General features: G+C 35.4%; 1 protein-coding gene across 2 annotated transcripts; it reads right to left on the bottom strand.

Annotated features, from left to right (window-relative positions):
* Positions 1–5,524: 5,524 nt before the first annotated feature.
* On the bottom strand, positions 5,525–11,590 carry LOC148846745 (large ribosomal subunit protein eL18y-like). Of its 2 annotated transcripts, none has more exons than XM_088948926.1 (5): positions 11,290–11,590; positions 11,112–11,201; positions 9,517–9,645; positions 7,144–7,326; positions 5,525–6,003 (listed from the first exon to the last, which is right to left on the bottom strand). In XM_088948926.1, exons 1-5 carry the CDS (start codon positions 11,290–11,292, stop codon positions 5,845–5,847), a joined length of 564 nt encoding a protein of 187 aa, XP_088805052.1. In that variant the 5' UTR covers positions 11,293–11,590; the 3' UTR covers positions 5,525–5,844. The 2 variants fall into 2 exon arrangements, with proteins under 2 accessions (XP_088805052.1, XP_088805053.1); XM_088948927.1 differs by lacking the exon at positions 5,525–6,003 and adding an exon at positions 6,592–7,034 and having other exon boundaries at positions 11,290–11,571.
* Between the last annotated feature and the right edge of the window lie 3,318 nt (positions 11,591–14,908).

Raw genomic sequence — 14,908 nt, 5'->3', positions numbered from 1 at the left:
TATAAGTACTAAGGAAATTGATGAATCCAGTGATCCTTTGTCATTCTACGAGAAATGATGTGCAGGCCCTAGGATTTATGCACAGTCAACAGGTGGATTATCCAAAAAAGAATTTAGTTAGTAAAAATAAATTTTTTCATGATTTTTAATTGGAATTGTAGGATTTATGCAGTCTGCTAGGAAGGATGTTTTACAGAAATCTTTAGAACTTGAGTAAAAAGCAAGCACCGGATATCATCTTTCTTTCTGAAACTAAAAATCCCGAATTAAAAGTCCAAAGTCTTATTGGACGACTAATTAAGATATCCTAATTACTTCTTGGAAAGGTGGATATTTTGAATGCTTCGTCGAAGTGTATTCTTTTATCTGTTAATTCATTTCAAGCTGATCTCAACCTTGGTTGTTGGGTTTATTGTATGCTGAACCCCAACAACCATAAATGAAATAGATAAAATTTAAAAGATTTTTGGTGGAATGAGGGTTCACAAAGAACAAAGAAAGGAGGTTAAATGTGCAAGTTGGGAGAAGTTACGTGCTCCAAAAAATTTAGGTGGATTGGGATTTAGAAAGGCTGCAACACTAAACAAGGCTTTAATATATAAATTAGCTTGGAGATTTTTGACTGATAATAACTCGTTGTGGGCAAACGTTTTGCAGGGTGGATACCTCCCAAGGAACTATAAATTTCCTTCAAAAGTTGCCATGGCATTTAAAGATATTTTTAGTGAGGTTAGTGTTCAAGTGAACAATCATTCAAACCTTAATGTTTGAAATATCCCTTGGATTTATGAGAGAATGATAAATATATAGGTCTCCCATTGGACCTGCAGAAAAAAAAAAAAAAAGAGTTTTTGGGTACAACCATCATGAGGAAAAACCAAGAGGATGTTTGGGTATAGAGATGGAGAGTCATCATGAAAATATTATAGTCAAAAAATTTCTAGAAAATGAATGGCGTGCATATAATGTCTATTTAGACCATGATGTGTTAAAAATAATCAAAAGAATTTGAAAACTAAAAATTCCCCCCAAGTTTAAACTGTTTATGTGGAGATTGGTCAGGAAATTTGTCTGTTGAAAAATGGATTTGGTTGATAAAGGCATTAATATGTGGAAAATGACTGTTTTGTGTAACCAGCAGGAGAATGAATTCTCTTAGTCATTTATTTTTGTTCTTGCCCTTGCACTAGAGTTGTCCTGTATGCTAGTCCATGGGCCCTATTGATCCCTGAGAAATGTTCTCATCCTGTATCTCAGTATTTGGTTTTCTTGATGAGTTCTTCAGGCTTGATGTTAAGTGAATCCAATGAGATATTGCAATGGCTTGCCGTGGCATTTTATTTTGTTTGGAAATCCAAGCCAGGAATGATGCCATTTTTTCAAATATCAGATGGCATGTTAATTGGGAGATATGTCTTCGCTGAATTTTGTCTTGAATGCAGTGATGAGGAATAATGAGGATAGTATGGGGCATACCTCTAATCAGAATTTAAGCAATATGAATATAAGTATGGAATGTTATGAAATTATAATTTAATGTGATATAGCTGGCACCTTCATGAAGGATGATGTTTTATATGGTTTCTGCATCTATAGTAACAATAAAGAATTTTGGTGGCTGCAGGTGGGTTTGTTGGGGGTTGTGGATGGGTCATTTTGTGCAGAAGCTGTAGATAAAGGTTGAAGGAGCTGTTCTGTACCGACGATAAAGTGGCAACAGTCCATACAATCTCAAGGGAAAGAGTTGCACCAGATGTATAATGATCTGATGAACCAAATTTTATCAGCTTCTGATAATTTTTTGAACCTTAAATAATATTTTATTTGTAGATCCTTCACAATAGCCGCTCAAATGTTTTGATGATCACTGTTGTTGGTGGGGATCTTCCCGAGTGGCTGAACTCTCATGTATTTAATTTATTTGATTAGAGTTTTTTTTTTTTTTGGCTTATCAAAAAGAAAATATTACCATTGCAGCACAACTCATGCAAACCTACATATTACTATTGCAGAAGGTAGATTTTCGCTTTTTTTGTTTTGCTTAAAACATGCTTATTTCACTATTTTTCCCCTACAAATGAATTTATGTTAGTATATTATACAATAAATACTAGTTAATATGAATATCATTTTATATTAAATATTTTATTATATATTAGGATATTTTATTTATATTTTTCTTATTTACATATTTAAAAGTATTTATAAATATTCATTTTCTTAGTAGTATTCTATACAATTCTTTAATATTTTATTAATACTTTAGCATTTTAAATTTATTTTTTACTAGCTTTGTTAATATCTTAATATTATTTTATTATTTATTGTTGTTAAATTAATACTATTAATATTTGATTAATAACTTATCACTCTACATGGAGCGTATTTTGGAAATAAAAAAAAGGACCTTGTCAAACAATAATCATTTAACATTTAAAATGAAGTGATAAATTCTCATTAAAAACAACCGTTGAAGTCTAAAAGAATTTACTTTTCCAACTTCAAACATTCTACTAGGCTCAATTTGGTAAAAGTACAAGTACAAATACAAATATGCATAATGTAAATAGAAGATTTAGCAATACAATATACAAGATTTTTGCATAATACAAATTTGTATTTATATTCTTCCCAAACTGAGTCTTAAGACCAAAATAACTGCATCTAAGGCTTAGTTTGAAAAAAGTACAAAATATAAGGTTTTGCACTCTGGATGTTTGTATTTGTACCCTTTCCAAATTGAGCCTAAATCTCAGTTTGGAAGAAGTACAAATACAAATATATACAGTATAAATATATACAAAATAATATAAATTAGAAGGTTTTACACTCTATACATATTTGTATTTGTACTCCTCCCAAACTGAGACCAAGTTACTTTAAAATGAAGGAACTGAATGATCATGGACTCATGGATAGTATCTCAAAAGTTTGGCGCAAATTTTTTATACTTTTGGCAAGTATATAAACTTAGGAACTCCAATCAGGGTTTTTTTTTTTTTTTTTTTTGCACATATATGTAAAGCCCAAATATCACTAGTCAGCCAGTTAGTACGTAACTCATCTGTGAATTCTCCTTATACACGATTCCTTCTAATGTAATTTTCAACCAACTCAAGCTTAGTTTCTTTTTTTTTTTTTTTTCAAGTTAGGATTGGGTTGGCAATAGAGATTGAAGAAATTCATTAAGAGAAATTTTTAAGGGGGGTAGATATCTTCAAAACAGAGGAACACAAATGGGCCAAACCAAGTAGAGAAATGGTTTGCCATTAACCAATTAAAATAAGGGGAAAGGGGAGCTACCCTATTTGTCTTCTTACCATAGTGGAGGACTTTATATTGGGTAAAACGCCTTGAGAGGCTACAAATATCTGACCACACAATTTTCAGGGGGTTAAAATCAAACTGTTTATAGATTTGACGACTAAAACAGCTTCTAGATAATCAAATTCCACTAGAATTCTATCTAGCCCTTCTTTTAGAGTTTCCCACCAGCCCAGTCGAATGGATCTTCCTTCAACATCAACAATTGATTGGCAGCGAACTCGATCTCCTCGAACACCAACATCTTTTCCTTCTTGGTTCCTTATGATGCAAGCGACGCCCAACCACCTAGAGGATGCGTCAAAGCTTGCATCACAATTCACCTTCATCCATTGGTTAGGAGGGGGTGCCATCTATTGTTCGTTGCAGTTTTTGGCTCCAAATGTTCTATGAGTTGTAGAAGTTCCTTTCACAAACTAGTGCTTTTCCTCACCATCGACAACAGGTTTGGGCTTTCTCCCTTAAACATGAAATCATTCCTAGCCTTCCAAATCTGTCAGCATAGGATTGCTTGCAAAGTTTCCCAAGTATCAATATCCTCATTAGAGTAGCTTTTCTTTTGAAACCAAGACATGATCTAATTACCTAAGTTCCTAGTTTCCACACTCTCAAAGGTAAAGCCTAATGGGGTTGAAACCAGACTGCTTTCTCAAACGAGCAAGATAAGGAGGTGTTTCACATCCTCCTCTTGTCCACATCTTGGGCAGATCCCATCAACTTTTATTTGTCGATGTTTCAACTTTGTGTCGACACCAATGACTTGCCAGCACACCCGCCAAATGAAGTTTTTATTTTAGGGTGAACTTTCAACTGCCAAATTTTCTTCCATAGAGCTGGTGGCACTTGTGTTAAGATTTGATTATTGGCTACCCTTCTTGTTTCTTTATTTAACTTATAGGCAATTTGGTAACCAGTTCACCGAGTACTAACCATCTTTTGAGTAAGCCCAGATGAATTTATTTTCCTCCTCTTCCATGTTCAGTGGTATAGTTAAGATACCTGCAACCTCTGATGTTAAGAACAGTCTGGCCAACATTGTCTGATTCCACCGGCATGGGTTACATAAAATCAAATCCTTGACTTTCGAAACCTCACATCGTTGGGGTTTGGGGGAATGGATTTTAAAATCCCCCGAAAAGGGTAGCTAAGGGTCTTCCCAAATAAGTATGTTAGAACCCGAACCAATCTACCAAAAGATACCATTTTTGAGAAGTTTCATACCGTAAGTGATGCTCTACCAAAGCCAAGAGGAGCGAGAGGGCAATTTGAAGTCAGTAGTGGCAATCTAGATGAATATAGAGATATTAGAAATTTTCCCCGTAAGGAATCCTATCTATTTAGTAGCCTCCATGCCATTTTCCCAATGAGAGCCCAATTGAAAAGCTTTAGGTTCTAAAAACCCATACCCCCTTTAGATTTGACTGGGCAGAGTTTATTCCAATTTAGCCAGTGTAATTTCCTCTCATTTGTTTTCTGACCCTAGAAGAAACTTGAAAACTTCCGATTGATGTTATCACATGTAGCCACTGGGATTTTAAAGTGGTTCATGTAGTAAATAGACAAAGACGAGGCAACAGTTTTGATAAGAATTTCCCTACTCGCTTGGGTAAGTAGCTTCTATTTCCACTTTCCACCCACTTATCTGCTAAGAAGACTTGTAGCCCATCTCACTAAAAGATTTCTTTTTGTTATGACCAATGAGAGTGGATAGCCCTAGATATTTAGAATTCAATTTTTTCTCTTTCATTCTTAGCATCTTGCAGATCATCCTTCAAAACTTCCTTGGAGTGTTCCGGCTAAAGAAAATCTCCAACTTATTATAATTTATTAGTTTTATTGAAGTATATTGAAAGATAGTTTCTAGGTGTTTACACTTGGGGATGAATATGATGCTTGTGAAGTATACAGCTTAGAAAGAAGCTGGCAGAGTACCCATCGTTGGGCTAATTCTAGTCAGGCTAATTGCTGGATGGCTTTTGTAACACCATCTCCAATTATGGACCAAAACTTCGGAAAGAAACTGGCAGAGTACCCATCGTTAGAAGTACCGATATACCACTGCCTTTGTATCGTTAACGCTCACACCCATGTATTGGGAATATCCCCCATGATAAATATGAGAGATGTTTTTCCGGTGCATCCTGAGATGAGTATGTGGGGCGCCGGTGTGATTTCTAATTTATACTGATAACAGTAAAGGTGTAAAACCGAGATTTCATTAATAGCATAAAAAATTGTGACGTGGAGGGATCAATAGTTTGCCCAACATAATAGCAAGTACATGACAACATAAATTACTCAGAAGCCAGCAGTGCATCATTATCCTAAACTGTGTTGCTATTTGTTGAAGTGAAACACAATGTGCATTCAGCCATCATCAAGAATGAAGAACCAACCCACACTTCGAAGATTTTACTTAGGGCTTTTGCAAGCCAAATCAAAACTAATCAAAGACATCCCAGAACAAAAAATTATGATGCCCAAAACAAGTTATCTTGAATGGAAAACCAAGTATCATCCTCAATTGCTGAAGCCTCGGCTGTTTCTCCGTCCCCTAGCTCTCTCAAATTTCCGACCCTTTGAACGGACATATGGTTTGGTGTGACTACGAGGCACACCAGGAGCCTTGCCAAAATGCTTCACTGCCTCTCTTGCATTCTTGGGTCCCCTAAGAAGAACCTATACAGAAAAACAACGTGCAGCTTCAACAACGTATACAAATAATTTTGCAAGTTATTTACCTGTTCACTTTTCAGTAAGTTATTTACCCGGGTAAATGCAATTACCTGATAAGTTTTTCCTAGAAAACACTTATCCGGATAAGTGCATTTACTCCTGTTCTTTTATTTCTCAGGTAAATAAGGTAATGACCATTTTAGTCATAAAAATCTTTTATTAAAAAGGGCATTTTTGTCCCATTCAAGTGTTAACAACTTTCTTCATAGGTGAGAAAGTTATTTACCCACCTAGGAGATAAGTATCACTTACCTGGGTAAATGATACCTAGGAAAATAAATTTGCCCTGTCCCCACATTAATCCGAAAAATGAACATGAGATTCTTGGTCAATGGGAACCAAAATCCCATTGACCAACTTACTCCCCTCTCAAAATCCAGAAAAAGAATGCCCCCTTAGGGCAAAATTGGTTGTTAGCAACCTGGCATGATTGAAGACAACGAAAGCTAGACGATGGTGTAATGAAACAAGCACAAATGTTCAAGACACGTTGTGCTTTGTTTGGTTGAATAATCAAACTTGAGAGACTTGTGCTGCTTAATCTTGATGAATTACTAATAAAAAATTGATCAATCCATGCCAAGGGATGAAAAGACAAGTGTCAAAACATGTCAACTGGGAATTACTAATAAAAATATCTAAAAGTGAAAAGCATCTTGAGTAGTCCCAGTGGTGCCATTGTAGCATTAACAGTGTACAGGATGAAATAGAGGAGGTGCAACTCAAGACTGACATCCAGGGTTGAGAATCAAAGCCTACACCCTACCATCAGATATCAATCTTATCTTGGCGATCAAATGATGCAGTAACCCATCTCAAGCTATGACAGAAACAGCATCTAGTGAACATTCAATCCCACCAGGTCTGCTTCCTACTAAAACCATTATTGTTCCCAATCGAGATGGATGAGATTTCACTTCCTGTGTAAATGGTATGTCCTTTCAAGCGAAATGTTGCCCAAACTTTTCCAGCAACTAGTATACACATTCAGTATTTCCATTTTCAACCAATTACTGAAGTAGATGAACATCCATAGCAAGAAAAACACACATAAATAAGGAAGCCAGTCAGAATTCAACTTACTGTGTTCTGCCCAAGTGGTGCTCTGAGAGCAAGTTGATCAAAGGTCAAACATTCACCTCCAGCTTTAAGAATTATAGCCCTGGCTGTCTCTGTAAACCTCAAGGCAGTCACCTTCAAAGCAGGTAATTCATAAACTCGTGTATCATCAGTAACGGCACCAACAACCACAGCAATCTTATCTTCCTGTAGAATCAGAAAGGACACCACTTTTCTTTTTCAGCTTATGGACCCAGCAAGGTAATAGCAAGAAAACAAACAATACAGTGTGAGGAAATGTGCAGAAATGTGTAGTGAGCAATAAATAAAAAAATAAATCTAGTTAGACAAATTAATTCTTTGTTCATGGTTGTCCACGCAAAATTAATTCTGGCTTCGTGGCTGTCCACATAACAATCATTGAGAGCTGCTACTAAGACAGGCCAACCAAAATGTTCAAATACAAAGGCATGGCACCAGTGGTTGGTAATCAATAATAACAATACTAAGTCTCTCTACCATCCATATCTGTTAACTTTTGCATCAAACAACCCTTCATCAAATGTGAAGTACAGAAACAATGATCTTTTTCACCATTCCATTCTGTTCAATGCCATATCCATCACTATATTATGGGCACTTAAATCATTTCTTATCGCTTCCACAGTTCCACCCAAATCCTTTTTGGTCTACACCTAGCTCCTCTAGCCCCTTCAAAGTGTAACAGATCACTTTTCCTAACAGGTTCTATAGATGGTCTTTTATGCATGTGACCAGTGATTTAAAAGGTGTGCCTGAGGCGCGCCTAGGCACACAAGCGAGGCACATTTTGGGGTATGTGCCTCACCCAGGTCCTAGGCGCACCACTTTCAAAAGGCATGCGCCTGGTGCGCCTAGGCATGCGCCTGAAGCGCCTTGCACCTCAGCCCAGGCGTGCACCTTTTTAAAATTTTGCGCTTTTTGCTTTTTTTAGTTATGTGAAAAATAAGAATTTCAGACCCTAACATAGACTTGTTCAGGCTTGCCTCGAGGGGCATGCTACAAAGGCAACTCATAGAATCAAGAATGCAATATGTTTTACAGCACATTAACTACTTGAAGCAATGCAATTAAGGAAAAAAAAAGAGATTGTGGGTTTTACATGCTTGAAAATGCTTTATATGTTTGCTTTTATTTCTAAATTTTCATTTGAATACACTTTACATGTTATGTTTATGTATTTTAATTTTAGATAATAGGTTTTTTAAATCATTTATTTTAAATTTTAAGTTTATATTTGTATTGACATTATGTTTAATATTTTTTTAAATTTTTTTAGCATTTTTTGGAAATTTGTGACTTTTTTTGTTTTTTAGCTATTTTTTGTAATTTTGTGCCTTTCTTGAAAAGGTGTGTGCCTTGCCTTGCGCCTTGCGTCTTAGGCGCAAATTGGTCCTTGCTCTTTTTTTGCGCCTTGCTCTTTTAAAACACTGCATGTGACAAGACCATCTCAATCTACTTTCTCTCATTTTATCACCTATTAGGGCTAGTCCTAGGTTCCTTTATATGACTTCATCTAGACCTGTTCATGGACCGGGTGGCCCGGCCCGGCCCCCGAACGGGCTTGAACAAGCTTTTTGGGCCATGGGCTTAACCTCAAGCCAAAAATCCCGGCCCGCATAAAATTCGAACCAGGCTCGGGCTTTGCCAAAATAGCCCGGCCCGACCCCGACCCGGCCCGACCTATAGTTAAACCTAAGTAAAAACCCTATGTGATGTCCATTTGAATAAATTTTTTGATTTAAGAAGGTTGTTGATTCACTTGTAGGCCCATTGTTCATTTAAATAGGGGAAAAAAACATCTGAATTAAAATAGATAATGTTCATTTGAATAGGGAAATTTTCAAATTTCTTTTATTAGGTCGGGCTCGGGCTTCAGGCTTTTTATCAGGGCCGGGCTCGAGCCCAAGTTGTAGGCCCATTGGTCGGCCCGAGCCTAACATTTTTCTGTTAATAAAGAGTAAAAACCTGGCCCGAGCCCAGCCCGGCCAGGCCCATGAACAGGTCTAACTTCATCTAACCCTGTCCCTTCTAATTTTACCACTCATCCATCTAAGCATTCATATTACTGCCACACTTATTTTTTGGGCATGCTGTTCCAAAACTGCCCTATACTTTGCTCCATAAAACATAGCTGACCTTACAACTATTTTGTAGAATTTTCCTTATAGCTTAAGAGGTATTCACCTATCACATAAGACTCCAAATGCAAACAATCCAGTTTGGTGGCATGAGATATGCATGAATAAAAAAGCATACAGCTATCATTATTATTCCTAACCTGAAAAAATAAAAAACCAGACATATCAAGATCCATGCTTAGATCTCAAGCTATAAGATTTTGTGTGATATTTTTACCTTTCCTTTCATGAACTTAATCAGCCTAGACAATGATATTGGAGGTTTGTTCACCCTGCTCATGAACAATCTCTTCAATATGACAGCATTAAACTTACTGCCAGTCCTCCGAACCAAAAACCTGTACAGCTGGAACACAAAATAACTCCAAAAAGTAAGCTCAAATTATCCCAATGGACTAGAAAGGTAAAAGAATAATGAAAGCGGGAATGTAGATATCAATCCACGAGGTAAAGAACTCCGCTGCTCTAAAACAAAAGGATTGCATATCCCATCAGAGTCCGAGATAATCCAAGAGCCCACAGCGTATTAAAGACAACCAACTTAATAACTCAAACTTATTAATACACATTTTTTATCAATAACCCATAACCAGAGTATGAAAGACACTGCATATCCCACTTTTGGAGAGAACCAACAACTAATAACCAATGAACCACTAAGGAAGTGTTTTGTACTATGGCTACAAAAAGTGTGGTCTGTTCCAGGCTACTGGCTGCACTATGGTGTGTTGGAAATTGTAGGTTTTGAAACTCACTACACCTTTGATAATGTTATGTGATGTGGTGGTGTGGTGTGTTCCAAAGCATTGAGATCTGAAATATAAACATTTCTTGTCAAAATATACCAAATCAATGTCTATGGAGTGTCCCAAGGTGTGGTATTTATGGAAAACGTTATTTTGGCGTGCTCCAAAATCTGTCATATTTCTGTGTCCCAGAACTAAACTCAGCCAGTTCTAGAACACTTCATGGCTTAAAAGAACATGGGAAGTGGCAACAGTACCGAACACCTAAATTATTTATAAGTGAATAGAGGCAACAAACCATAGAAAACTACCAGAATATATGAACTCATTAAGCATACAGTAAGAATACAAAAAAAAACGGCATGGATCATATGGAATTATGTAAAAATAATGCATAAAATAATATAAAACCACATTTTCAAAAGGATCCCAAAAACATAAAACAAAACCAGAAACCAATTTCAATGGATCAATGCCTTTAACAGGTAAAATTAAAGTTACCAATTGTACATATAATTAATAACATAGACGTATTCAACCACTAATAACTAAGCTGCTTTGTAAGAGACTAAAATCCTCAAAAGCAAGAGCAAAGAGCAAACATATTAGCAGTGCCCTCGTAATAAATAGAATTCGCATAAAACTAGAATAAAATATTTATCAAACAAATAAATGGCTTATAACACATAGTAATTATACGGGTAAATACCAAAAAAGCATGCATAAAAGAGGAAAAAAATCCAGGATTTAAAAATAAAAAGAGAATCTTGAACACGTAAAAGATAACCACAAAATACAACTTCAGTATACTAATGACATCGACAAAAGGGACAAATAAAACTATCAAACCCATTACCATACCTCATAACCAAAATATCACAAAAATAAAAACCAAAACACGAAATGCACATAGTATTAACAGAAGTCAGACCGCCATTTAAGGCATTTCACAAAAACACAACAACATCCAAGACGACCCAGAATTGAGAAATCCGATAGAAATTTCAGAAACAACAAGCACAGATCGCTAACACAGAATGCGAAGAAAGAAAGAAACAAGGAAAACCTTGACGAGAAGCTTGAGATAGATATCGTCGGACTTCGGTGCCGTTCGCTTTGTCTTCTTGCTCTTGCCCCCTGCAACGAGATCAATCCCCTGCAGATAACACAAATCTTTCCAATTGAATCAGGCTGAAACAAATAGAAACCTACAAAGAAAGAGAATAGAAACAATTTGAGTATACCATTTTCGGCACTGCAAGGAAGAAATTAGGGTTTCGATTTCGAGAGGAAATGAGAAAGAGAAGGCTATATGGTCAAACATTTTATATATGGTGTATTCGTTACGGTGCGTCGTGCGGGGGCTCATCAATAATGAACGATCACTAATCAGTGCATTCGTTACGGACTTACTATCTGAGCATCTCTGATCTTCCGCAAAGCGGAGGCGCGAGTTCAAGACCGCCGAACAGCAAGTCTCGGGCCATTGGACTCACACGTTAGGGGTGATCATTTCAGCCCGGCCCGGAAAATCCGGGCTTGGGCATAATTTTTTATGTCCGGTCCGGATATTTATAAATAATATATATGTATATCTTTATGGATATATATTATTTAAAAATATTTGATAATTAATGTTTTATATATTAAATAAAGATTTGTAAGAGATTAAAGATTTTAATCCTTGGTCTTAGATCTTATCAAATTCTAATCTAGTATTTAAAGAAATATAGAAATTACTAAAAACAAATTACTAAATCCTAATCTTCTCGACTCTCTTTCTCCCACCAATTCCACAAAACCACTGCCACGCCCAATCTCTCTCTCTCACCAAAAGACGAATCTTCGAGTGATGAAGACTCCATTGATGAACATAAATATGAAGTTTAGAGTGGTTACAAGTTTTGGGTAAAATTGAAACCAATTTTAATATTTTAATACTTATTTAATTACATTAATTTGAATTATTTTTTCTTAGTTAGCTAATATATATTATATTTATTTCACCTTTTACTTGTAGGAATTGAATGAAAGATGGAGCCTCTTATAGAGATGTTTAAAGTTGTTTTGTGGATATTACATGACAATGGATTGTTATTTTTTTAAAGATATTATAGGTTCTAGGTTGATTTTTTGTTGATAGAAAAGTTGGTTTGTTAAAATTATCATTTTTAGCATTATAATGACCAATTGAAACTTATAAATTACAATGTATACTTATTTAATTTCTTTTATGTTAGAAGCTTTTATCTTGATATTAAGTTTAAAGTTTCTTACATGTTACTATAGTCTCCACGGCAATAAATGAAAAAAGTATAATTGTTTAATTTTGGAACTGAAATACAATAATTAGGCCTGGAATTTTGTCCTGGCCCAACCTAAGCCCATGTAGGGCCGAGCCTGGGCTTATATTTTTATGCCCATAATGTGGGCCGGGTCGGGGCCGGGCCTAGCTTAAGTCCGTTGTTATGAAGGCGAAGCTCAGCCTGGGCCCAACCCAACCCAGCCCATGATCACCCCTAGCTCACGTGCACGATGCATCCTACTTTGCCCTTACATCCTTAGTCCTGTAACGTGTGTTGATTTTGATTTGGGGTAAATTGTAGATAAATACCATGTACTTTTGGGCTTAAGTGGTGTTTGATAAATCTAAAAAGTTAAAAAGATATTAAAAGTGCTTAAATTTTGTAAAGAGAAAATGTTGCTTTTCGACTTTTTAGAGGCTTTGAATAAAGAATGTTGTTTGTGTTGGATCAAACCTTTAGTATTTGAAATTCATTGATTTTATTATTTTACCCCTAAAATAGATTATTTGGTAATTTTGAATTCGATTTGCATTATTTCATAATTTATTAAATTCAAAATAATATTGAAAAATATGAGTAAATTATAAAAATAAAAAATAATTTATTAATATAAGAATAAAATTGAAAAATACATATAAATTTATAAATTAAAAACAAATTATTAAGAGTTAAAATAATAATGAAAATAGTAATAAAGTTCATAAAGCAATGAAAAAATATTTTTTAATTATCAAATTAATATCTTAAAACTATTAAAATATTTAATAGGTAATAAAAATTAAAATAATTAATACAAACATAATTTATAAAAAATAAAAAATATTTTGCTAAAATAAGAATAAAATTAGAAAGAATCGTCGTTGTTGTTGAGAGTTGCAACGGCGTTGGTAAGAAGACAGGGGTGGGAGAGAGAGAGAGAGAGAGAGAGAGAGAGAGAAGGGAAGGGAAGGGAAGGAGAGAATGATGAGCGGGCGATGCTTTGTTCACAATGACTGGTTCGAGGGAGAGAAATTACAAAGAGGGAGCAACAATGAGGGAGAGTGTAAGAATGAAAGGAAGAGAGGAGAATGCAAAATAGTGATGATGGAAATGGAGAGAAGTCAAAAGAGGATTATGATCGCTGCCACTAGTTTATTCAAAATTGCCACTACAACTCGTTGCAATGGCAAAAGAGCCCAAGTGGTGGTTGAGGATGTTGTCGAGAGAAAGAGAGGAGAGGAAATGGAGAGAGAGAGAGAGAGAGAATAGAGAGATTGATTGTCACTGGTTTTGGGTTCTATCAAAGAAGATGAACAATGTCAAATTCGAATAGCTCAAGTGGATAACAGGATTATCATTGTTGAGAATTGTAGTGGTAGTAGTGGGAAGATAGGGAGGGAGAGAGAGAGATAGAGAGAGAGAATGAGGCTTTATCGGGTTAAAATAGGGGTATTGACTTTAGGCCATGTCTGATATACGTCTGAGCACGCTAAGTGATGGACCTGCGTCTTACAATTTCAAATCATATTTCAATTGCAATACTAAATGAGCCCAATGTCTAAAAGGTATATATTTCACACACCAAACCTCTAAAAAGAGTTATCAAACGCCCTCTTAATCTCACTTTAGTACTCGAATTTTAAAACGTACCAATCTAATATATGAATTTCTAAAATATTTCAGTTTAGTCCAAAGTCATTAATTGTCATTAAGTGGCATGTGAAAAGATACAAATGTCTTTTGAGTGTTATCTAATTTTCTTTATCAACCATTCAAATGTCCTTTGGGTTGTTCACCACTGATTTGGTTCAATCTTGATTATTAAGAAAGAAGATGATGGGCAATGTCTTATTTTGAAGGGTAATTTTGATATTTTTAAAAGTTTTAAGTTGCATATATCATCATGTGATACACATAACTGACAGAATACTAATGACAAAAACTAAATTAGGGTCCGATTTGGTTCGCAGTTGGAAGCGGAATCGAAATGGTCCATTCCCATAGTATGTTTGGTTCAGACAAGAATGAGAATGGGAATTAAAATCAACAGGAATGAGATTTCATTCCTAAGGGAGGGGTAGTGAATGGCCATTCCCCTCAAATGGGAGAGTGCCATTCCAGCAGGAATGAGAATGAGGTTCTGATTCAGCCCAATCAAACAGTTGGAATCGGAATAGCCCATTCCGATTCCAATTCCAGACCTCTATTCCAACGAGCCAAACAGGGCCTACGATATTTTAGGAATTGAGATTCTGATTTTGCACATTTTGAAATTCGGATACCAAAATAAGACTAACCCCAAAGTAAAGGTAATAATCTACAATTTACCCTTTTGATTACTCTTGTCTTGTCTCGGTAGATCAGTAGTTTAGTACCCTCTACTAATCTACAACCTACAATTTATTTGGACTAAATGATTAATCATATAAAATAAGTATGAAAATTAATAATAGAAAATATTTTTAACTTTTGTAAAATGGTATAAAATCAATGCAAAATAAGCAATGAAAAAAAATAAAAAACGACAACATCTTTGGTGAAATTCTCCTAAAGAACAGTAAAAGCAAAATCCTTTGCT

Source organism: Nelumbo lutea, chromosome 6, assembly GCF_056320005.1.
Source record: "Nelumbo lutea isolate HS-2025 chromosome 6, American lotus-T2T, whole genome shotgun sequence".
Taxonomy (NCBI): Eukaryota; Viridiplantae; Streptophyta; class Magnoliopsida; order Proteales; family Nelumbonaceae; genus Nelumbo; species Nelumbo lutea.
The sequence above is the reverse complement of the archived record's forward strand: the minus strand, read 5'-3'. Positions and strand labels throughout refer to the sequence as shown.